We start from the raw sequence: 26,684 nt of genomic DNA on the forward strand, positions 1-26,684 counted from the left end.
AGCCTCGGTTCTTTTCATATGATTGTGGTTCACCTCTCAAATGTAGGTGTGAGAAGATGAAGGACATTTTGGTGAATAATGTGATGATGGAATAGAAAAAAAACTTCATCTGCGGTGGAATTTTTTGGTTGTTGAGATCTTTAATTTTTAAAGTTGGTAGCCATAGGAAAATGGGGTAATGATGAAGACCAGGTAAGTTGTGTCTTTAAGCAGTTGTTGTGTGTTAGCAATTGATGAGAAAGAGGAAATTGAGACCAAAATAAACGAATGTGCTACAATATATTCTCTTTGGGCATCAAGAGGTCTAGATTTGACTATGAGGACAGAGTGAGGGAGGCACCACTTCAATTGGAGTCTGCTTTATGCTTCCGTACGGTACGGGTGGTGGTAATGGAATTATGATACATTAGTTGGGTGCGGAGAGTTTGGATACAGAAACTGTGAGTTTTACCCTCGTCCATTAATTGCAAACTTGTATCAAAATGTCTGTCTTGTGGTGTGTGCTATGCTCTGGGGGGTGTGCCCTGCTGTGGATGTGTGCCATGCTGCCTGCCTCACAGGGTCTGAGGCTGGAATAGTGATCTCATATGCCATTGCCAACCTCATCACATGCCAGTCTCCATCTTGACCACCAACTTCCACCCTTTTCCACGATATACAATGGACGGAAAAGTCAGGGATTGCAGTATGGGGTTTGCAACGCAACGATTATACTTTCGAGGCACAATGGCTTTTTGATCTATTCAAGAAAACAACAAGCAAATAAAGCAACACTTCTTTATCCACATTCAGATAAAATCTTTATTACCAGAAATAAATCTTTAAAAAGCAGAAAGGAAGATTTGAGTGTCTCTATTGCTTGTCTGCTGCTCCATGGTTCGCCTGGTCCATTGTTTGTGCAATCTTAGAGCTGTTGGTCCACACGGGTACAGAAAGGGAAGGTCCGAGCAGATGTCCAAGAGATACTGGTACAGTGACAGAAGATGGAGCGATTGATACAAGGCCGTAGAGAGGAAGAGAGAAATGATGAAAGAGTGAGATGACGAAGGGTGTCTACATTAATGATGGAGGGTCCATGTGATAGAGGTACAGAAACAACGAGGTTAAATATGGTGGAGTGGAAGAAATGGAATGACGGAAGGGTAGTCTGGTGGAGGTTAGACTCTTGGAGAGTCTAACCTCTGGCAAGGGGCATGGTGTAGAGACAGAATGCTGGTCCACGGGGGATGGAAGGGGGGTAGTGAAGAAGCAGAATGGTTGTGGTGCTGATGTGAGTTGTAAAGGCAGTAATGATGGAGGGCAAAAGGACAGTGGTAGCAGAATGGTGAAGCGGTCACATGGTAGAGGGGCCACTTTGTGAAGCAGAGTGCTGAGTGGCGGAATGGGGAGGCAGGGTGATGGAGGACTGGTTTAATGGCCTGGCAGAGAGGTGAAAGCTCAGAAAGCTGGAGGCGTCATGAAGGTGTGGGCTGATGGAAAGAAGGAGTGATGATGATGATGGAGTGAGATGATGGAGGGGCAGCCATACAGGGTACTGCTGTTGCTTCCAGTTTTAAAGGGTCCACCTGACATTTCGATTGTTATTTGCATTCAGTATGGACCCTCTTATCTTTTGAGACAATCAGACTGCTCCCCAAGTGCAGCTGGAGAAGTCATATTTTCTGATGTAACTTTAATTCTCCTAGAGTCCCATATGTTCAAAGCAAGATGTTCGTTGCGAGGAGCAGCCCTTATGGCCTTTCCGTGCTGCCACAGGCTGAAGTCTTACTTTTAGGTAGTCTCAAACCCAAGGGACTTTAAAGTTGTTTTACACCTGAAACTGACAATGCTTCGAAAGGATCGTTCATTTTTGGCCCAGAACACTGTAAGCTCACTCCTGTATCTGCTAAGCACTGAGGTCCCATCTGCCTGCGCCCCAGAGACACACCGTGCTCCGCCTCCTGCAAGCACGCACACCCTCTGTAGCACTGTACTGTCCCATACCACGTGCGAGCCACGCTCTCTTTCCTTTTTAATAATTCTGGCAGCCAGTTGCACAGATGCCCACGTGCCTCGTCCACTTTCCACCAGTCCTGATTTGCTAGACAACAGCATTTGTTTTGTGTACTTTACTTTCACTTTAAGTGTTAGGTATGGCCTCAAAATTGCCATCATGCAAAATGCTGGTGAGAAAAACCCAGGATTGGTTGAGAGTTAGGTGAGACTCACTGTCAGCACTGTAATCGTATGTTTACTTTTTCCATCTGGACTGCAAGTACCAGAATGCAAAGTAAAAATGAGAAGTGGTACACTGTTAGCTCCAGACAGAAGTCAGACCACCTTTGGGGACACACAAGCGAGTTGTAGGTTCCTACGAAGCTTCCCCACCCAATGTGACTACAACCCATGAATGCATCATGAAAACCCAGGAATGGAGCACTGCGTCCTTGGTGACATGGAGTCACCCTGTAATTTTACTTATAGAGTACAGTAGCCATTAAAATGGAGATTGATTTTTTTCCAACTTCCCAGTCCCGAGCAGAGCCCGGGTTGTGTTTTCCAACATTCCCCACAGCACTTCGGATGCCACAACCCATTCCAAATACAACTGAAGCCCAGGAGGGGCTTTATTTGTGAATGGTGGGGTTTTCTTACTTTATCCCCACTGTAACTGCATTCTCCTCTTGCTGCTTAAGAATTAGCTTTGACTTTGATGCTGGCGATGACACATTCAAAGCATTAATTATAGTAATAATCCTTAACATGTTAACCAGATGACAATCTACCTAGGAGTTTCATTTCTGGTTCTTCTACAGACTTTTTTTTATCTTGTACCTCAGTTGCTTCATTTGAAATGAGCAAAACCTGTAAGTGGGAGTCGCATGGTGACCTTAATTCAAGTCCTTCAAGTTCACAGCAGTGCAAGCTTCTCATACTGCCCAGCAGTGCTGAGCCAGCCGCTGGGGATGGGTAAGAGGAGAAATCAGAGTCCATGCCCATTTTACCCTTGGCATTTCTGCTGGAAAGCAAATCGGGGACCCAGTGCTGCTAGGTCTCCCTGTGTGGTGTGTGACACCTTTAGTCAATCCTAGCTTTTTAGCAAACAGTATTATTATTCTGGGGGAGGTTATTTTGCTTTTCCAGTTTTAGAAATTTGGCTCCAGGTATACAAATGCCCAGTGCAGCAGGGCGATGCAGGCATGGATGTGAATGTCAGTGGTGAGTCATGCCGAAATCAGCCCTCAAATAGTTCAAAAAGTTATTTTGCTCATCTTGATTTTCATGGCAGGATCCCGAACCCAGAATTCAAATCTCAATAAATATTGAAACAATAAAATAAGTAACATGGAAGTCGCTGAAAAGTGGCAAAGTGGCTCGACGTGGATTGAAGGTCTGAGGGTGTCCCTTGGAACTCCAGGTTGGCGTGTGGGGCGCTGGCCCAGGCCCCTCTTGTGATTGGATACAAGGCATGAGACGAGACACTCCTTCGCTGAAGCCCAGGTTTGGCTCACATTTCGAACCCTGGCACTTATACCGTAGGAGTAGCCCACTTTTAGTGGACCTCCCACGTTACTACGGTTGGCCAATGGTCAAAGGCGGCCAGGCCTTGCCCAGCCCTTGTGGTCACAAGCAGTCCTGGCACAGAGCCACCTGCCCCCAGCGGAAGTCCCGGCATGGGCAGAGGCGCCGGTACTTCTCGTGGTGCCCAGCACAGCTGAAGAGCAGCTCCTCCTTCTGCAGGTAGCACTCATGCACTGTCTCCACCACCGCTGGGTAAAGGTGGTAAATCTCGGCCTCGGTACTGTCGCACTGCACGTTCAACCTAAGGGAGGGCAAAGAAAGGACAGGACATTGTCATCAACAGGCAATGGCACTGCACACTACAAAGACAATGTGCATCATCAACTATTGGCAAAAAAACAACTGAGCGACGGAGAAATGGATATGATGCATGCATCACTGGGCAATAACTACGCAGAAAAATAAAGAGAACTGGCATGACGTGAGCATCACTGGGCAATAACTCCACAGAACATTTAAGAGAACTGGCATGACGTGAGCATCACTGGGCAATAACTACACAGAACAATGAAGAGAACTGGCATGACGTGAGCATCACTAGGCAATAACTTCTTAAAACACTAAAGAGAATTGGCATGACATGAGCATCACTGGGCAATGACTTCTCAAAACACTAAAGAGAACTGGCATGACATTAGCATCACTGGGCAATAACTACACATAACTATAAAGAGAACTGGCATGACATGAGAATCACTGGGCTATAACTACACATAACACTAAAGAGAACTGACATGACATGAGCATCACTGGGCAATAACTTCTCAAAACACTAAAGAGAACTGGCATGACATGAGCATCACTGGGCAATAACCACACAGAACAATAAAGAGAACTGGCATGACATGAGCATCACTGGGCTATAACTACACATAACACTAAAGAGAAGTGGCATGACATGAGCATCACTGGGCAATAACTTCTCAAAACACTAAAGAGAAGTGGCATGACATGAGCATCACTGGGCAATAACTACACAGAACAATAAAGAGAACTGGCATCACATGAGCATCACTGGGCTATAGCTACACATAACACTAAAGAGAACTGGCATGACATGAGCATCACTGGGCAATAACTACACAGAACAATAAAGAGAACTGGTATGACATTTTCATCACTGGGCAATAACTTCTCAAAACACTAAAGAGAACTGTCATGACATGAGCATCACTGGGCAATAACGTCTCAAAACACTAAAGAGAACTGTCGTGACATGAGCATCACTGGTCCATACCTACACAGAACAATAAAGAGAACTGGCATGACATGAGCATCACTGGGCAATAACTTCTCAAAACACTAAAGAGAACTGTCATGACATGAGCATCACTGGGCCATACCTACACAGAACAATAAAGAGAACTGACATCACATTAGCATCACTGGGCTATAACTACACAGAACAATAAAGAGAACTGACATCACATTAGCATCACTGGGCTATAACTACACATAACAATAAAGAGAACTGGCATGACATGAGCATCACTGGGCAATAACTTCTCAAAACACTAAAGAGAACTGGCATGACATGAGCATCACTGGGCAATAACTACACAGAACAATAAAGAGAACTGGCATGACATGAGCATCACTGGGCAATAACTTCTCAAAACAATAAAGAGAACTGGCATGACATGAGCATCACTGGGCAATAACTTCTCAAAACACTAAAGAGAACTGGCATGACATGAGCATCACTGGGCAATACCTTCTCAAAACACCAAAGAGGACTGGCATGACATGAGCATCACTGGGCAATAACTACACAGAACAATAAAGAGAACTGGCATGACATGAGCATCACTGGGCAATACCTACACATAACTATAAAGAGAACTGACATGACATTTTCATCACTTGGCAATAACTTCTCAAAACACTAAAGAGAACTGTCATGACATGAGCATCACTGGGCAATAACGTCTCAAAACACTAAAGAGAACTGTCATGACATGAGCATCACTGGGCCATAACTACACAGAACAATAAAGAGAACTTACATGACATGAGCATCACTGGGAAATAACTTCTCAAAACACTAAAGAGAACTGGCATGACATTAGCATCACTGGGCTATAACTACACATAACAATAAAGAGAACTTACATGACATGAGCATCACTGGGCAATAACTTCTCAAAACACTAAAGAGAACTGGCATGACATGAGCATCACTGGGCAATAACTTCTCAAAACACTAAAGAGAACTGTCATGACATGAGCATCACTGGGCAATAACTACACAGAACAATAAAGAGAACTGACATCACATTAGCATCACTGGGCTATAACTACACATAACAATAAAGAGAACTGGCATGACATGAGCATCACTGGGCAATAACTTCTCAAAACACTAAAGAGAACTGGCATGACATGAGCATCACTGGGCAATACCTTCTCAAAACACCAAAGAGAACTGGCATGACATGAGCATCACTGGGCAATAACTACACAGAACAATAAAGAGAACTGGCATGACATGAGCATCACTGGGCAATACCTACACATAACTATAAAGAGAACTGACATGACATTTTCATCACTTGGCAATAACTTCTCAAAACACTAAAGAGAACTGTCATGACATGAGCATCACTGGGCAATAACGTCTCAAAACACTAAAGAGAACTGTCATGACATGAGCATCACTGGGCCATAACTACACAGAACAATAAAGAGAACTGGCATGACATGAGCATCACTGGTCTATAACAACACATAACAATAAAGAGAACTTACATGACATGAGCATCACTGGGAAATAACTTCTCAAAACACTAAAGAGAACTGGCATGACATTAGCATCACTGGGCTATAACTACACATAACAATAAAGAGAACTTACATGACATGAGCATCACTGGGCAATAACTTCTCAAAACACTAAAGAGAACTGGCATGACATGAGCATCACTGGGCAATAACTTCTCAAAACACTAAAGAGAACTGGCATGACATGAGCATCACTGGGCAATAACTACACATAACTATAAAGAGAACTGACATGACATTTTCATCACTTAGCAATAACTTCTCAAAACACTAAAGAGAACTGGCATGACATGAGCATCACTGGGCAATAACTTCTCAAAACACTAAAGAGAACTGGCATGACATGAGCATCACTGGGCAATAACAACACATATCAATAAAGAGAACTGACATGAAATGAGCATCACTGGGCAATAACTTCTCAAAACACTAAAGAGAACTGGCATGACATGAACATCACTGGGCAATAACTTCTCAAAACACTAAAGAGAACTGGCATGACATGAGCATCACTGGGCAATAACGTCTCAAAACACTAAAGAGAACTGTCATGACATGAGCATCACTGGGCCATAACTACACAGAACAATAAAGAGAACTGGCATGACATGAGCATCACTGGTCTATAACAACACATAACAATAAAGAGAACTTACATGACATGAGCATCACTGGGAAATAACTTCTCAAAACACTAAAGAGAACTGGCATGACATTAGCATCACTGGGCTATAACTACACATAACAATAAAGAGAACTTACATGACATGAGCATCACTGGGCAATAACTTCTCAAAACACTAAAGAGAACTGGCATGACATGAGCATCACTGGGCAATAACTTCTCAAAACACTAAAGAGAACTGGCATGACATGAGCATCACTGGGCAATAACTACACATAACTATAAAGAGAACTGACATGACATTTTCATCACTTAGCAATAACTTCTCAAAACACTAAAGAGAACTGGCATGACATGAGCATCACTGGGCAATAACTTCTCAAAACACTAAAGAGAACTGGCATGACATGAGCATCACTGGGCAATAACAACACATATCAATAAAGAGAACTGACATGACATGAGCATCACTGGGCAATAACTTCTCAAAACACTAAAGAGAACTGGCATGACATGAACATCACTGGGCAATAACTTCTCAAAACACTAAAGAGAACTGGCATGACATGAGCATCACTGGGCAATAACTACACAGAACAATAAAGAGAATTGGCATGACATTAGCATCACTGGGCTATAACTACACATAACAATAAAGAGAACTTACATGACATGAGCATCACTGGGCAATAACTTCTCAAAACACTAAAGAGAACTGGCATGACATGAGCATCACTGGGCAATAACTTCTCAAAACACTAAAGAGAACTGGCATGACATGAGCATCACTGGGCAATAACTACACATAACTATAAAGAGAACTGACATGACATTTTCATCACTTAGCAATAACTTCTCAAAACACTAAAGAGAGCTGGCATGGCATGAGCATCACTGGGCAATAACGTCTCAAAACACTAAAGAGAACTGTCATGACATGAGCATCACTGGGCAATAACTTCTCAAAACACTAAAGAGAACTGGCATGACATGAGCATCACTGGGCAATAACTTCTCAAAACACTAAAGAGAACTGGCATGACTTGAGCATCACTGGGCAATTACTACACATAACAATAAAGAGAACTGACATGACATGAGCATCACTGGGCAATACCTTCTCAAAACACCAAAGAGAACTGGCATGACATGAGCATCACTGGGCAATAACTACACAGAACAATAAAGAGAACTGGCATGACATTAACATCACTGGGCTATAACTACACATAACAATAAAGAGAACTTACATGACATGAGCATCACTGGGCAATAACTTCTCAAAACACTAAAGAGAACTGGCATGACATGAGCATCACTGGGCAATAACTTCTCAAAACACTAAAGAGAACTGGCATGAAATGAGCATCACTGGGCAATAACTTCTCAAAACACTAAAGAGAACTGGCATGACTTGAGCATCACTGGGCAATAACTTCTCAAAACACTAAAGAGAACTGGCATGAAATGAGCATCACTGGGCAATAACTTCTCAAAACACTAAAGAGAGCTGGCATGGCATGAGCATCACTGGGCAATAACGTCTCAAAACACTAAAGAGAACTGTCATGACATGAGCATCACTGGGCAATAACTTCTCAAAACACTAAAGAGAACTGGCATGACATGAGCATCACTGGGCAATAACTTCTCAAAACACTAAAGAGAACTGGCATGACTTGAGCATCACTGGGCAATTACTACACATAACAATAAAGAGAACTGACATGACATGAGCATCACTGGGCAATACCTTCTCAAAACACCAAAGAGAACTGGCATGACATGAGCATCACTGGGCAATAACTACACAGAACAATAAAGAGAACTGGCATGACATTAACATCACTGGGCTATAACTACACATAACAATAAAGAGAACTTACATGACATGAGCATCACTGGGCAATAACTTCTCAAAACACTAAAGAGAACTGGCATGACATGAGCATCACTGGGCAATAACTTCTCAAAACACTAAAGAGAACTGGCATGAAATGAGCATCACTGGGCAATAACTACACATAACTATAAAGAGAACTGACATGACATTTTCATCACTTAGCAATAACTTTTCAAAACACTAAAGAGAACTGGCATGACATGAGCATCACTGGGCAATAACAACACATATCAATAAAGAGAACTGACATGACATGAGCATCACTGGGCAATAACTTCTCAAAACACTAAAGAGAACTGGCATGACATGAGCATCACTGGGCAATAACTTCTCAAAACACTAAAGAGAACTGGCATGAAATGAGCATCACTGGGCAATAACGTCTCAAAACACTAAAAAGAACTGGCATGAGATGAGCATCACTGGGCAATAACAACACATAACAATAAAGAGAACTGACATGACATGAGCATCACTGGGCAATAACTACACAGAACAATAAAGAGAACTGGCATGACATGAGCATCACTGGGCAATAACTACACAGAACAATAAAGAGAACTGACATGACAAGAGCATCACTGGGCAATAACTACACAGAACAATAAAGTGAACTGCCATGACATGAGCATCACTGGGCAATAATTACACAGAACAATAAAGAGAACTGACATTACAGAAGTGTGGTACTCAGTCAGAGCCACACAGTCCCCAGATACGTCATAAAGCACTACAATGAGCATCACTGGGCAATAACCACACAGAACAATACAGAGATATGACATGACATGAGCATCACTGGGTAATAACCACACAGAACAATAAAGAGATATGACATGACATGAGCATCACTTGGCAATAACTACACAGAACAATAAAGAGAATTGACATGACATGAGCATCACTGGGCAATAACTACACAGAACAATAAAGAGAACTGACATTATTATTATTATTATTATTATTATTTCGCCATTTGCTATGGTGCATGACTCACTCCCAGAGGAGTATATCAGCGCTAAGTTGCACAAGATGCGAAATGGAGGGAATCTAAAACAAACAAGTCTTAAGCTCCTTCTTAAAGGAGGGGAAGTCTGGGCAAGAGCAAAGGCTAAGAGGGAGTTTATTCTAGTGATAAGGGTTGTGTAAGAGAAAGATCTGCCCCCATATCTTGAGGTAAGGATACGAAGGATCACCAAACACGCCTTGTCTGAAGATCTCAGACATCTTGAAGGAAGGTAGAGATTTAGTTGAGAAGACAAATAAGCAGGCCGAGTCTTGTGAAGTGCTTTGTGTATCAAACAACAGAGTTTTAGGATGCCATGCTTCCTAATAGGCAGCCAATGAAGCTTCCTAAGGGTTCAGGAAGGAAGGCGAGCGAGAGGGAAGATTACAAATTAGCTGAGCAGCAGTGCTGTTGACCAATTACAGTTTGGACAGCAAAGTGTCGTTTACTGAGGTCAGCAGGGCATTTCCATAGGCCAGACGACTGGTGATGAGAGCCTAGACAAGAGTCTTCCTAGCGGTATCTGGAAGCCACGGAAGGGCTTTTTTAATGTTATGAATATCACTGGGCAATAATTACATAAAGCAGTAACGTGAACTGACATAACGTAAGTATCCCTGGACAATAACTATGTAGGGCAATACAGAGAATAGGATGGGGCATGAACAGTACACTGACAACAGAAGAGAATGAGTATGGCACAGTCATCATTTGGCAATAACTGTACATAAAACAAAAGAAAAAGTATGCACATGCATTGCTGGTAAAATCACTACTCAAACAAATACAAAGAACAGACACCCATGACCATCAATGGCAATAACTCTACATGTAGAGAACACTAGAGAGCATTGGCGCTGCATGAGCATCACCAAGAAATAACAGTGCCTGGATCAACAGGAAGAAAGGGCATAGACAGGAGCAATAGAGAGAATGGAAGGGCATAAGCACTCCATGCCAACAAAACTACACTGAGAAATGGAATGGATATGGCATGAGAACGGTAAGGCAATGACACTATGCAGACCAATAGAGAGAAGGGGCACATTATGATCGTTGCAGGGCAATGTCAGTATTCAAAGCAATAGAGAAATTAGACATAACATTAGCATAACTGTGGAATCACACTGCAGAGAGCAACAGAGAAAATGAACAGAGCATAACTTTCCATTGCCAATAAAACTAAACTGAGTGACAGACAGCATGGATACGGCAGGAGCATCATTGGGCATTAACATTGTGCTGAACAATAGAGAGTAACAGCAAGGCATGAGCACCAAAAGGCAATAACTCAACGTACAGATGCAGAGAGAATTAACACAGAATGTGTTAGAAATGGGATTTTGGTTGGCTAGGGCATGCGCCCACGCCAGGCAGAAACCACCACTCTAGTCAGGGCAAGGGAGTTACATGCTGAAGATAACCCCTGCTCACCCCCTTGGTAGCTTGGCACAAGCAGTCAATGTCAGAGTCAATGTGTAAAGCATTTGCGCAACACAGTCACACTGCAGCGACACACTAGGCACACCACAAGAAAACTCCACACAAGGTTATATAAAAATGTTGCCTTTGTATTTTTCATAAAACACACTAGAGCATAATCACATATGTACACAGTGCCACCTGGCACTAGGTATCACTTTACAGAGGATTGTATACATTACAGGGCCAATCGGGCCACTGTCATCACCATTAGAACATGTAAGTAATAAAACAACCAGTAACTACTGTTAAAGGCACTTAGCATAAACACATTGTGCATAAATCACATTAGGTATACCTCCTACATTAGCAGTGCACCGCAGTAACACTAGTAAAGTGCACACATCACCGTAGGGCCTTATGCCTCACCAGAACACAAGGTGATCCCCAGGCCAACTGACATTCCTTGGGGTCTGTCTTGGGCTGTCCCATAATGCCTTTGTCCCCAAAGTTAGGGCTCTCCCCAATCTGCGTGTCCCTTCTGACACGAGGCCTCCCAACTAGCCCCCTGGCCTGAAAAGATCCACAAAAAATGTTCAGGGAGGGGGCGGGGTGCAACTCTCCCTATCCTCATCACAGAAAGATACCCCCAAAGATGCAGGGAAGCCCAGCCCCACTCACCATTCCGTGGGGGCTGAGCAAATTTACTCTTCTGCCGGTGTTTGAATTACACGGGAGCTGGGAGGATTCCTACAGCTCGTCGGCTCCTGTTCACGACTAGATGCAGAGACCAGCAGAGGGGAGCCCACGAGGTTCCGGTCCTTCTCTCCTTGCCAGGTCCGTCTGCAGGGCTCTGTTAGCTCTCACCACTAAAGGTACGGCAGCACACGGGGCTCTCCTTGGACACGGAAGTCCCGCCTACAAACAGAACAAGACTTTGCCTGACTTCTATCCATCATTGTCGGCTGTTTCCTGCTCGCGGCCTCTGTTCCGCCCACAATCAGGCAGCAGCCGCCTGGCTTCCTGGACGCAGCAATTTCCCGAAGCAGAGTCTCCTGCGATTTTGGGCCCTCTACAGAGTGCACGATTGCGGGGTAGGCTCCTGCCCGCTTTCTTCTGTCACCAGGCAATCCCGACCAGGGATTCCTGCGTAGTTTGGTGTTTCCTGCAGCCCGGGGCCATGTAGCAGAGCCCCGGCTGCCTATAGCTGGTAACGCAACAAGGGGCACAGCCGGGAGCGGGCGGGCGCTTCCCAAGATTTGGCTCTCCCCTCCGTGGCTCCGGCGATAAAAGGGAGGGAGGCGCTGCCCACACTGCAGGGCACAAAGCACTCCTCTCCTCACCTGGCGCTACGGCATCTGGGTCGCTGTATGGCAGGATCCCCCGAGCCTTGAGGGGAACAGATCAAACGTTCAACACGCGCTGAGCTCCCAAAGTCCAGAGGGGCACAGCTGGGCTGAGGCAAGCCAGCTCACAGGGACCTATAGCAGAGGGGCAGTCCTCCATGGCGGTTCCTTCTGGCGCTCAGCAGTCCTCCCTTCACAGCTCCAAGCAGGTACCACCTTACATGGTGTCACAGCCCCAATACATATACCAAGTATGTTCTTTGTTCTCCCCCTAACACAGGGCTCTGTGCCTGGTCCAAACCAGTTCTGGGGGGCACTCAAACATTTCTTTACAGTGCACCAACACCCTCATTGTTAGTGGAGGCTCTGGCCCTAGACACACCAAGGAGGGAGAAACCAGCCTTGTACAAAGCAGGCACAGACCTATTCAGGGACAGGGGCTACTCCTCCCACTACTCCAAATGCAGATCAGGTCCATTCAGCCTAGCACTGACTCACCCAGCCCCTCTGGAGCCAATGCACGTCCCCAGGCTCTGTCACTTCAGAGCCAGACATGCAATACACAACAGGCAGGCACAAAGACACATAGCACACAGAAATGCCCACTTCTAAAAGTGGCATTTCTAAAATAGTGATAATAAATCTTCTAACACCATTACGCAGCATGTATTACCACTATTCAAAACATACCAAACTTGATCATGCTGCTCCTCTCGTATCAGGAATTACCACAGAATCACTTTTCAGGGAATCCCCAATACATTCCTATGAGAGGGCAGCCTCACAGTAGTGAGAAACCAAACTGGCTGTTTGTCACTACGAGGACATGCCACACAGTTAAGGCACATGTTCTACCTTTTACCTACATCTCACCCTGCCCATAGGGCTAGCTAGGGCCGACCTTAGGGGTGACTGATATGTAGTAAAAGGGGAGTCACAGACATAGCACCCACTTTATGTGCCACGTCACAGCGGCATTAAACTACGCGCACAGGCCCTGCAATGAAAGAGGCCTGAGACTGGTTTGAAAGGCTACTTTGGTGGATGGAGTAATCAGCGCTGCAAGCCCAGCAGTAGCATTTAATTTACTGGCACTGGGTATCTGAGATACCACTTTACACGGGACTGATAGGCAAATTAAATATACCAAACAGGTGTATACCAATCTTACCATGTTTTACCCTGAAGAACACATGCACTTTACACTGGACAGCAGTGATAAAGTGCCCAGAGTCCTAAAACCACCAATACCAGGTCGGAAAAAATACCAGAAGGAAAGCAAAATGTTCAGGGATGACCCTGCACAAAGGGCCACGACCAACAGCATGCACAACACATTGCGGTGACACTAGACAGACTAACAGTACCCAGAGGAAACGTACAATGAACCTTAGCATCAACGAGCAAAACATCCTGCAGAGATGCATAGAAGTGAATAGATAGTGGACATGGCACCAGCATTCTACTAACAAAATGCGCAAACTCTACCAAAGTGGGGAAGACGGGGGCTCAACGGGTGTCAGTGATATGAGCTGTGTTGTTTCTCGAGAACAATATGATCAAAGGTGCAATGAGTGTTTTTACTTGGCACTAATAACTTGTAGCCCATACAAACACCTGCTTCCTGTGTAAGGGCACTGAGGGGATCCACTCCAGTGCATACCCTTCAATGCCCTTACATACTTTTGTAAGGACACCGAGCTGTATGCAGTGCACTCCAGCGCAGTGCATATTCCTGGGTGCCCTTACTTAAGTTTGTAAGGGCACCAAGGGGCAGCCACTCTAGAGCACACCCCTTGGTGCCCTTTCATACGTATGTAAGGGCACTGAGGGGTATGGAGTGCACTCCAGCGCAGTGCACACCCCTCGGTGCCCTTACATAAGCATGTAAGGGCACTGAGGGGTAGTCACTCCAGTGCATAGCCCTCAATTCCCTTACTTATTTATGTAAAGGCACCAGGGTATGAAGTAATTTCTGCGCAGTGCATATCCGTTGGTGCCCTTACATAAGAATGTAAGTTCACCGACGGGTATCCACTCCAGTGCACACCGCTTGGTGCCCTTACATAAGTATATAATGGCACTTTGGGGGATGTGCCCTGCAGTTGTACTTAAACAAGGCTGAAAGAGGAAGTCCCTCCAAGTTTAAAACTCACTGCAGATGAAGGTTTAATCTGCCGTGGGTTTTTTTTAAAATAGAAGAACTACTTTTTCTGAGCCCTGTTTAAAATCATTACAGTGCTGATTTAAATCCTGTATGTGTTGGTTATATGTGTGTGCGTTTGTGAGTATTTGAGCGCAAATGACAGACAGAGAGAGACAGGTGAGGAGAGGTGGGAATGCTTAGTAATTTTGCAGCCTACGCTATCACTAAAGCTGGAACTAGGCGTACTCTGGTGCAATAGTCAGCATCTACAACCTTCAATACTAAGGTGAAGCTTTAAATGGCAATTATTTCTGGCAAAAGACCATGGTTTCTCCACCACCTCTTCATATTGGTTTGAACACCACAACGTGGTGTATCAGTTCTATTCATGAGAGAAGCTTGCATTGCTACACCCATTTTGTACCTTGCATTGCTAAACCCATATTGTATCTATTAGGGTCGTGTCAGAAGCCAGCGCTGCTGTTACCTCTCCTTTGCATGCCGTCTGCATGCTAGGGCAACTTTAACTGCTGCAGACCATGCTTTACATGCCGCCGGTGTGCTATGTTACCTTGCACTGTTGCAGCCCACGCTGTACACGCCGTCTGCATGCTAGGGCACCCTGTACTGCTGCAACTAATGCTGCACATTCAGTCTGCATGTAAGGGAACCTTGCTCTGCTGCAGCCGATTCTGTACACACCATCTGCATGCTAGGGAACTTTACACAGCTGCAGTCCATGCGGTACACACCGTCTGCATGCTAGGGCACCCTGCATTGTTGCAACCAAAGTTGCACATTCAGTCTGCATGTAAGGGAACCTTGCTCTGCTGCTGCTGATTCTGTACAGGTCATCTGCATGCTAGGGCAGCTTACGCTGCTGCAGCCGATGCTGTGCACGCCATCTGCATGATAAGGCACCTTACACAGTCCATGCTGTACGCACCATCCACATGCTAGGGCACCCTGCATTGCTGCAACCAATGCTGCACATTCAGTCTGCATGTAAGGTAATCTTGCACTGCTGTAGCCCATGCTGTATGCACTGTCTGCATGTTTGGGCACCTTGCACTGCTGCAGCCGATTCTGTACACACCATCTGCATGCTAGGGCACCTTACACTGCTGCAGCCCATGCTGTACACTCCGTCTGCATGCTAAGAAACCTGCAGTACATGCTACCTTTGTGCTAGGTAACCTTTCACTGCTGCTGCCCATGCTGTACACACTGTGTGCTTGGGTAGCCTTCACTGCTGTAACCCATGCTGTACATACTGTCTGCGTGCAAGGGCACCTACCTTTTACTGCTGCAGCCCAAGCTGTACACACTGTCTTTGTGCCTGTGTGCTAGAACACCTTGCACTGCTGCAGCCCATGATGTACACGCTGCCTGTGTGCTAGGGTAACTTGCGCTGCTGTAGCCCATTCCATGCACACCATCTGCATGCTGAGGGAGCTTTGACTGCTGCAGCCCATGCTGTACACGCTGCCTGTGTGCTAGAGCACCTTCCACTGCTGCGGCCCATGATGTACACGCTGCCTGTGTGCTAGAGCACCTCGCACTGCTGCAGCCCATGATGTACACGCTGCCAGTGTGCTAGAGCACCTTCTACTGCTGCAGCCTATTATGTACACGCTGCCTGTGTGCTAGAGCACCTTGCACTGCTGCAGACCATGATGTACACGCTGCCTGTGTGCTAGAGCACCTCGCACTGCTGCAGCCCATGATGTACACGCTGCCTGTGTGCTAGAGCACCTCGCACTGCTGCAGCCCATGATGTACACGCTGCCTGTGTGCTAGAGCACCTCGCACTGCTGCAGCCCATGATGTACACGCTGCCTGTGTGCTAGAGCACCTCGCACTGCTGCAGCCCATGATGTACACGCTGCCTGTCTGCTAGAGCACCTTCTACTGCTGCAGCCCATGATGTACACGCTGCCTGTGTGCTAGAGCACCTTGCACTGCTGCAGCCCATGATGTACACGCTGCCTGTGTGCTAGAGCACCTTGCACTGCTGCAGCCCATGATGTACACGCTGCCAGTGTGCTAGAGCACCTTCTACTGCTGCAGCCCATTGTGTACACGCTGCCTGTGTGCTAGAGCACCTTGCACTGCTGCAGCCCATGGTGTACACGCTGCCTGTGTGCTAGAGCACCTCGCACTGCTGCAGCCCATGATGTACACGCTGCCTGTGTGCTAGAGCTCCTCGCACTGCTGCAGCCCATGATGTACACGCTGCCTGTGAGCTAGAGCACCTCGCACTGCTGCAGCCCATGATGTACACGCTGCCTGTGTGCTAGAGCACCTCGCACTGCTGCAGCCCATGATGTACACGCTGCCAGTGTGCTAGAGCACCTTCTACTGCTGCAGCCCATTGTGTACACGCTGCCTGTGTGCTAGAGCACCTTGCACTGCTGCAGCCCATGGTGTACACGCTGCCTGTGTGCTAGAGCACCTCGCACTGCTGCAGCCCATGATGTACACGCTGCCTGTGTGCTAGAGCACCTCGCACTGCTGCAGCCCATGATGTACACGCTGCCTGTGAACTAGAGCACCTCGCACTGCTGCAGCCCATGATGTACACGCTGCCTGTGTGCTAGAGCACCTCGCACTGCTGCAGCCCATGATGTACACGCTGCCTGTGTGCTAGAGCACCTTCTACTGCTGCAGCCCATGATGTACACGCTGCCTGTGTGCTAGAGCACCTTGCACTGCTGCAGCCCATGATGTACACGCTGCCTGTGTGCTAGAGCACCTTGCACTGCTGCAGCCCATGATGTACACGCTGCCTGTGTGCTAGAGCACCTTGCACTGCTGCAGCCCATGATGTACACGCTGCCTGTGTGCTAGAGCACCTTGCACTGCTGCAGCCCATGATGTACACGCTGCCTGTGTGCTAGAGCACCTCGCACTGCTGCAGCCCATGATGTACACGCTGCCTGTGTGCTAAAGCACCTCGCACTGCTGCAGCCCATGATGTACACGCTGCCTGTGTGCTAGAGCATCTCGCACTGCTGCAGACCATGATGTACACGCTGCCTGTGTGCTAGAGCACCTTGCACTGCTGCAGCCCATGATGTACACGCTGCCAGTGTGCTAGAGCACCTTCTACTGCTGCAGCCCATTGTGTACACGCTGCCAGTGTGCTAGAGCACCTTCTAGTGCTGCAGCCCATGATGTACACGCTGCCTGTGTGCTAGAGCACCTCGCACTGCTGCAGCCCATGATGTACACGCTGCCTGTGTGCTAGAGCACCTCGCACTGCTGCAGCCCATGATGTACACGCTGCCTGTGTGCTAGAGCACCTCGCACTGCTGCAGCCCATGATGTACACGCTGCCTGTGTGCTAGAGCACCTTCTACTGCTGCAGCCCATGATGTACACGCTGCCTGTGTGCTAGAGCACCTTGCACTGCTGCAGCCCATGATGTACACGCTGCCTGTGTGCTAGAGCACCTCGCACTGCTGCAGCCCATGATGTACACGCTGCCTGTGTGCTAGAGCACCTCGCACTGCTGCAGCCCATGATGTACACGCTGCCTGTGTGCTAGAGCATCTCGCACTGCTGCAGACCATGATGTACACGCTTCCTGTGTGCTAGAGCACCTCGCACTGCTGCAGCCCATGATGCCTGTGTGCTAGAGCACCTCGCACTGCTGCAGCCCATGATGTACACGCTGCCTGTGTGCTAGAGCACCTTCTACTGCTGCAGCCCATGATGTACACGCTGCCAGTGTGCTAGAGCACCTTCTACTGCTGCAGCCCATTGTGTACACGCTGCCTGTGTGCTAGAGCACCTTGCACTGCTGCAGCCCATGATGTACACGCTGCCTGTGTGCTAGAGCACCTCGCACTGCTGCAGCCCATGATGTACACGCTGCCTGTGTGCTAGAGCACCTCGCACTGCTGCAGCCCATGATGTACACGCTGCCTGTGTGCTAGAGCACCTCGCACTGCTGCAGCCCATGATGTACATGCTGCCTGTGTGCTAGAGCATCTCGCACTGCTGCAGACCATGATGTACACGCCATCTTCGTGCTGGTACACCTGTCACTGCGGTAGTCCATGCTGTACACACTGTGTGCTAGGGTACCTCGCACTGCTGCAGACCATCTGTACATGCCATCTACGTGCTGCGGCTCCTTCCACTGCTGCAGCCCATGCTGTACATGTTGGTGGTGTGCTACTGCATCTTACACTGCTGCCTCCATCCTGTCACCTGGTCTCTGCGTGCGAGGAACACTTGACTGAGATCTTAAATGAATACGACATATACATGTGAATGTAAGGCCATCGCCTCTGGTAAAAGCTGGAGTGGTGTTCTGCATGCCCGAGGCTAAACAAACATTCTTCTCTCATCAGCACCAGACATGCTGAATCGGATGCTGTCAGGTTTTCTGACACTCTGTCTGCAGGAGCATCTTAGAAATTCAACGTTTCCTTGGGAGGCAGAAACCCACTGAAGCGGAGTGCAGGAAACTGACAGACCTGTCCAAATATGTGCACAGCTCAGACGTGCACCGCTGCACAGACAGGGTTCAGGTGCGTGGGGGAGACGTTTTGCGCGGAGTTGGGAGGAGCCATCAAAATATTATGCCTGGAGAGCATAACTGCAAAAGTTGATTGGCATTCAAGGAACCAGACACGCTGGATCGGCGCGATGACTTCCGAAGACCCACTGATGCTGGGAAAGAGTCAGGCGACTGACTCCTCCTCACCACACCTGTCTGTCAGAGGCCCATTTTAAAGTGGAATTTGATAACCTAATTCTGGTTGTTTTTAATATCCTTTCAGTTAAAAACTATGGGGCATATCAACAAGCAGGCGATAAAAAAGTATCGCCGCTTTTGCGGCCGTTTTCGGCCCAAAAGCGGCGATAATTTTATCGCCTAATCAGCAAGGTCACGCTAACGCGTGAAACCTTGCTTTAGTGTTAGGATTCCTAACGCCCAGCTTTGCATCTCTAATGAGATGCAAAGTGGGCGTTCCTGACAAGACGCCCTTGGGAAAATATCGCGAAGGCAGCCTCGCGATATTAACAAGGGAGGGTAGCGATTTTTAAAATCGCGTTAAGTATGCCTTAACGCAGGAATTTAACGTCTGTTAAATTCCTGACTAAGGCATACTTAACATGGGGGGTGGATTTTGTGGCTAAAACCACAGGCCCTATCATCTAGGATATCGCCGTTTTCCACCATGGAAAACGGCGATATCCCAACTATCTCTGGAATTTTTATCGCCTCGGCAATGCGCGTTGTTAATAACGCGCAAACCGGGCGATAAATTCCAGAGATAGCCGGCGATAAATATGCAAGCGCTAAGCGCGCTTTGCGATATTTATCGCCGGCCCTTCTTAATATGCCCCTATATGAACAGGACTTACGTAAAAAGTTATCTCAATGTTAGAGTAGTTATGGATGCAAGCGGCTGCACAGATGTTAATCTTGTCAAGTGATAATAGTAGGCACTCACCCTGTAATGGTTAAACTACTCTAAAACCATAAATACAAATGAATAGAAAGAAACACAAAAGCGAGTGCCTCAATAGTCCAACAATTTTACTAAAGCGTGTGCTCTTATTTTCCAATAGAAAAAACACATTATTTAATTGTGTCAGTAACATTATCCTTTTCTCCAAGATCAGAATAACACGGGAGCCGTAGTGTGAAGTATCAAAAAAATTCTCTTTATTTTTCACCAACACATTAATGATTTAGCCAACGCGGTTCGTCCTCTGAGAGGACTTCATCAGGGTTTATGTATTTCTTTGCAGCAGTATCCCATCGAAGTCTGAGTGTAAGGGAATCAGTTCTCCGAACAATTCTTGGAACACTCGTATTGTTCCTTTGATATTGTAGAAAAATAACAAAAGACCATATAAAGAAGCTACTTCATATCCACGCCCCACTGGGTTCTGTAAACTCAAACTGAATAACACAACCCAGGATAAAAGATACTTAACGGTGGCGGTGCACCATGTTATGCAGTCTGATCTTACAGAACCCAGTGGGGTGTGGATATTAAGCAGCTTCTTCATATGGCCCGCTGTTATATTTCTACAATATCAAAGGAGCAATACACGCGTTACAATAATTTTTGGGAGAGCGGATTCCCTTACACTTAGACATCAATGGGATATTGCTGTAAAGAAACACACAAACCCTGAGGAATCAAGTTAAGCCGCTTCAAAAGGACAGACTAAGTTTTATTAATTATTCATAAATAATTCCGCATATCAAGCTTTCTCCTTATCGGGATTGTCTTTTAGAATAAACACTGCAATTACACATTTGGCATGGGTCTTACTCACAGTTGTTACTATGTTAATATTGTGGTACGAGAAAACCGAGGACAAAATATCGAGGGACAAAATATCGAAAAGTAAGTACATATAGGGAAGTATAGATTTACTATTCCTAACTCCACAATGTACACTGAAGATATATGCAGTAGTGCACAGGTACATATATGTAGAGCTAGGTGTAGAATGGCCAGACTTACTTACCTGTCGGTATTTTTTTCCATATTTTTCCCTCACTCTTCTGTCCCACCAATACCGTGGGTTCCATATTAACGGTGCACACCTTATTCACAGATAAGCACATTATGAATGTAGGTCAGCTAACCCTTGTAAAGAATTCAGTTACTGGAGTTTGATACATAGCAGAAATCTTATAAATAATCACCATAGTTTTTCTAAGAACAGACGAGAAATACACATTTTGAATTTCGTAGTCTACCTGAAAATGGGACAAGTTCGGAATTGCAGCAAGATAGTCATCATACGTATTATGGATTTGGGTGGTGGGTAGGCCTGTGTGGAAAACTACCTTATATGCTCGCGGAGTGTGCATAGTTTGCACAACTACGCGCTATGCAAATTGCACTTAGCACAGTGCAAATACGCGTAGCTTATGGGCATTTTTTGCTTGCTCGCGGTCCTCAGCATCAAGTTGGCGACCACGAGCGAGCAAAATCAACATCCCGGCGAGACTTTTTCCTCGTTCGTGATCGGCAACATCAAGTTGCAGATCGTGAGCTTGGAAAATAAACCTCCCGGCGAGATTCTCAATGCGGGGAGGTCAGGTTTCTCATTGCGAGTGGTCGCGTATGCTCGCGACCGCTCGCAATGATAAACTACCAGTCCACATTGAAAAAGCTGCCGCTCGAGTACAAATCTACTCGAGCGGCAGAAAACGACCGCTTGCACTGTGCATGATGCCGTTCGCAATGATTGCACAGTGCGGACAAGCATCTGGCACTGTGCAATCATTGCGAACAGCATTTCCCTACCGCACTACGCAGTTCGCGTGGCTACGAGCACCGTGCGTAGTACAAAGTGCACTTCGCGTAGCTACACGTAGTGCGACTACGCAAACTACGCCCAGGGTTAGTGGTGGGGTGCCTCTTTTTGGGTGACTAAGACACTACAAGTTAACTTATCATCTTCCATGTATTTATCCCAAACTGTAGTCCAGTTTTGGCAAGCTTTAGAACTTTGTAACTTCCGTCAGAGAATCTCTCCACCGAAGTCCCAGCATCATATCCAGGTTGTGCACTCATGCTCCATCGCTTACTGGGTACAGACAAATCTTCCTCAGTCACACAGCTGGTCCTTACTGTAGCTCTGATTCCTGAGGGTTTACTAATATTATGCAAAAAAAACAGTGATGGACAGAATGCAGAACAATGTCATACATTCACCCCAGTACAGAGATCTGGGCCTAAATCCATCGTTTTTTTGCTCACCATGCCGTTCCAGCTTGAACCCAGCCATATGCAAATCAGTCTTGACCCTGTGCCTCATGGGTACAGTCCAGCCCGAACTGCCAAACCAGGTCCTCCCTGGACTGGAAACAAGCATCCTAGGACCGGTTTCGGGGTTTCACCCCTCTTCAGCCAGGATAGCTTGATTCCAGTGGCATGGAGAGCACGGGACCCACGTCTGGGCATACCCTTCCCACTCGGGGTGACAAATGCAAAAAAAACAGGGATGGACAGAATGCAGAACAATGTCATACATTCACCCCAGTACACAGATCTGGGCCTAAATCCATCGTTTTTTTGCTCACCATGCCGTTCCAGCTTGAACCCAGCCATATGCAAATCAGTCTTGACCCTGTGCCTCATGGGTACAGTCCAGCCCGAACTGCCAAGCCAGGTCCTCCCTGGACTGGAAACAAGCATCCTAGGACCGGTTTCGGGGTTTCACCCCTCTTCAGCCAGGATAGCTTGATTCCAGTGGCATGGAGAGCACGGGACCCACTTCTGGGCATACCCTTCCCACTCGGGGTGACAAATGCAAAAAAAACAGTGATGGACAGAATGCAGAACAATGTCATACATTCACCCCAGTACAGAGATCTGGGCCTAAATCCATCGTTTTTTTGCTCACCATGCCGTTCCAGCTTGAACCCAGCCATATGCAAATCAGTCTTGACCCTGTGCCTCATGGGTACAGTCCAGCCCGAACTGCCAAGCCAGGTCCTCCCTGGACTGGAAACAAGCATCCTAGGACCGGTTTCGGGGTTTCACCCCTCTTCAGCCAGGATAGCTTGATTCCAGTGGCATGGAGAGCACGGGACCCACGTCTGGGCATACCCTTCCCACTCGGGGTGACAAATGCAAAAAAAACAGTGATGGACAGAATGCAGAACAATGTCATACATTCACCCCAGTACAGAGATCTGGGCCTAAATCCATCGTTTTTTTGCTCACCATGCCGTTCCAGCTTGAACCCAGCCATATGCAAATCAGTCTTGACCCTGTGCCTCATGGGTACAGTCCAGCCCGAACTGCCAAGCCAGGTCCTCCCTGGACTGGAAACAAGCATCCTAGGACCGGTTTCGGGGTTTCACCCCTCTTCAGCCAGGATAGCTTGATTCCAGTGGCATGGAGAGCACGGGACCCACGTCTGGGCATACCCTTCCCACTCGGGGTGACAAATGCAAAAAAAAAAACAGTGATGGACAGAATGCAGAACAATGTCATACATTCACCCCAGTACAGAGATCTGGGCCTAAATCCATCGTTTTTTTGCTCACCATGCCGTTCCAGCTTGAACCCAGCCATATGCAAATCAGTCTTGACCCTGTGCCTCATGGGTACAGTCCAGCCCGAACTGCCAAGCCAGGTCCTCCCTGGACTGGAAACAAGCATCCTAGGACCGGTTTCGGGGTTTCACCCCTCTTCAGCCAGGATAGCTTGATTCCAGTGGCATGGAGAGCACGGGACCCACGTCTGGGCATACCCTTCCCACTCGGGGTGACAAATGCAAAAAAAAAAACAGTGATGGACAGAATGCAGAACAATGTCATACATTCACACCAGTACAGAGATCTGGGCCTAAATCCATCGTTTTTTTGCTCACCATGCCGTTCCAGCTTGAACCCAGCCATATGCAAATCAGTCTTGACCCTGTGCCTCATGGGTACAGTCCAGCCCGAACTGCCAAGCCAGGTCCTCCCTGGACTGGAAACAAGCATCCTAGGACCGGTTTCGGGGTTTCACCCCTCTTCAGCAGGATAGCTTGATTCCAGAGGCATGGAGAGCACGGGACCCACGTCTGGGCATACCCTTCCCACTCGGGGTGACAAATGCAAAAAAAAACAGTGATGGACAGAATGCAGAACAATGTCATACATTCACCCCAGTACAGAGATCTGGGCCTAAATCCATCGTTTTTTTGCTCACCATGCCGTTCCAGCTTGAACCCAGCCATATGCAAATCAGTCTTGACCCTGTGCCTCATGGGTACAGTCCAGCCCGAACTGCCAAGCCAGGTCCTCCCTGGACTGGAAACAAGCATCCTAGGACCGGTTTCGGGGTTTCACCCCTCTTCAGCCAGGATAGCTTGATTCCAGTGGCATGGAGAGCACGGGACCCACGTCTGGGCATACCCTTCCCACTCGGGGTGACAAATGCAAAAAAAACAGTGATGGACAGAATGCAGAACAATGTCATACATTCACCCCAGTACAGAGATCTGGGCCTAAATCCATCGTTTTTTTGCTCACCATGCCGTTCCAGCTTGAACCCAGCCATATGCAAATCAGTCTTGACCCTGTGCCTCATGGGTACAGTCCAGCCCGAACTGCCAAGCCAGGTCCTCCCTGGACTGGAAACAAGCATCCTAGGACCGGTTTCGGGGTTTCACCCCTCTTCAGCCAGGATAGCTTGATTCCAGTGGCATGGAGAGCACGGGACCCACGTCTGGGCATACCCTTCCCACTCGGGGTGACAAATGCAAAAAAAACAGTGATGGACAGAATGCAGAACAATGTCATACATTCACCCCAGTACAGAGATCTGGGCCTAAATCCATCGTTTTTTTGCTCACCATGCCGTTCCAGCTTGAACCCAGCCATATGCAAATCAGTCTTGACCCTGTGCCTCATGGGTACAGTCCAGCCCGAACTGCCAAGCCAGGTCCTCCCTGGACTGGAAACAAGCATCCTAGGACCGGTTTCGGGGTTTCACCCCTCTTCAGCCAGGATAGCTTGATTCCAGTGGCATGGAGAGCACGGGACCCACGTCTGGGCATACACTTCCCACTCGGGGTGACAAATGCAAAAAAAACAGTGATGGACAGAATGCAGAACAATGTCATACATTCACCCCAGTACAGAGATCTGGGCCTAAATCCATCGTTTTTTTGCTCACCATGCCGTTCCAGCTTGAACCCAGCCATATGCAAATCAGTCTTGACCCTGTGCCTCATGGGTACAGTCCAGCCCGAACTGCCAAGCCAGGTCCTCCCTGGACTGGAAACAAGCATCCTAGGACCGGTTTCGGGGTTTCACCCCTCTTCAGCCAGGATAGCTTGATTCCAGTGGCATGGAGAGCACGGGACCCACGTCTGGGCATACCCTTCCCACTCGGGGTGACAAATGCAAAAAAAACAGGGATGGACAGAATGCAGAACAATGTCATACATTCACCCCAGTACACAGATCTGGGCCTAAATCCATCGTTTTTTTGCTCACCATGCCGTTCCAGCTTGAACCCAGCCATATGCAAATCAGTCTTGACCCTGTGCCTCATGGGTACAGTCCAGCCCGAACTGCCAAGCCAGGTCCTCCCTGGACTGGAAACAAGCATCCTAGGACCGGTTTCGGGGTTTCACCCCTCTTCAGCCAGGATAGCTTGATTCCAGTGGCATGGAGAGCACGGGACCCACGTCTGGGCATACCCTTCCCACTCGGGGTGACAAATGCAAAAAAAACAGTGATGGACAGAATGCAGAACAATGTCATACATTCACCCCAGTACAGAGATCTGGGCCTAAATCCATCGTTTTTTTGCTCACCATGCCGTTCCAGCTTGAACCCAGCCATACGCAAATCAGTCTTGACCCTGTGCCTCATGGGTACAGTCCAGCCCGAACTGCCAAGCCAGGTCCTCCCTGGACTGGAAACAAGCATCCTAGGACCGGTTTCGGGGTTTCACCCCTCTTCAGCCAGGATAGCTTGATTCCAGTGGCATGGAGAGCACGGGACCCACGTCTGGGCATACCCTTCCCACTCGGGGTGACAAATGCAAAAAAAACAGGGATGGACAGAATGCAGAACAATGTCATACATTCACCCCAGTACACAGATCTGGGCCTAAATCCATCGTTTTTTTGCTCACCATGCCGTTCCAGCTTGAACCCAGCCATATGCAAATCAGTCTTGACCCTGTGCCTCATGGGTACAGTCCAGCCCGAACTGCCAAGCCAGGTCCTCCCTGGACTGGAAACAAGCATCCTAGGACCGGTTTCGGGGTTTCACCCCTCTTCAGCCAGGATAGCTTGATTCCAGTGGCATGGAGAGCACGGGACCCACGTCTGAGCATACCCTTCCCACTCGGGGTGACAAATGCAAAAAAAACAGTGATGGACAGAATGCAGAACAA

General features: G+C 47.4%; 1 protein-coding gene across 1 annotated transcript in view; it reads right to left on the reverse strand.

Annotated features, from left to right (window-relative positions):
• Positions 1-783: 783 nt before the first annotated feature.
• Positions 784-26,684, reverse strand: part of MGAT5B (alpha-1,6-mannosylglycoprotein 6-beta-N-acetylglucosaminyltransferase B) — an 819,262-nt gene continuing 793,361 nt past the window's right edge. The window contains exon 17 of the mRNA XM_085616896.1: positions 784-3,802. Coding sequence (XP_085473022.1) covers positions 3,604-3,802 — 199 coding nt within the window. The 3' untranslated portion in view covers positions 784-3,603. The remainder of the gene's footprint in view (positions 3,803-26,684) is intronic.

Source organism: Triturus cristatus, chromosome 7 (assembly GCF_964204655.1).
Source record: "Triturus cristatus chromosome 7, aTriCri1.1, whole genome shotgun sequence".
In the NCBI taxonomy this organism is placed as follows: Eukaryota; Metazoa; Chordata; class Amphibia; order Caudata; family Salamandridae; genus Triturus; species Triturus cristatus.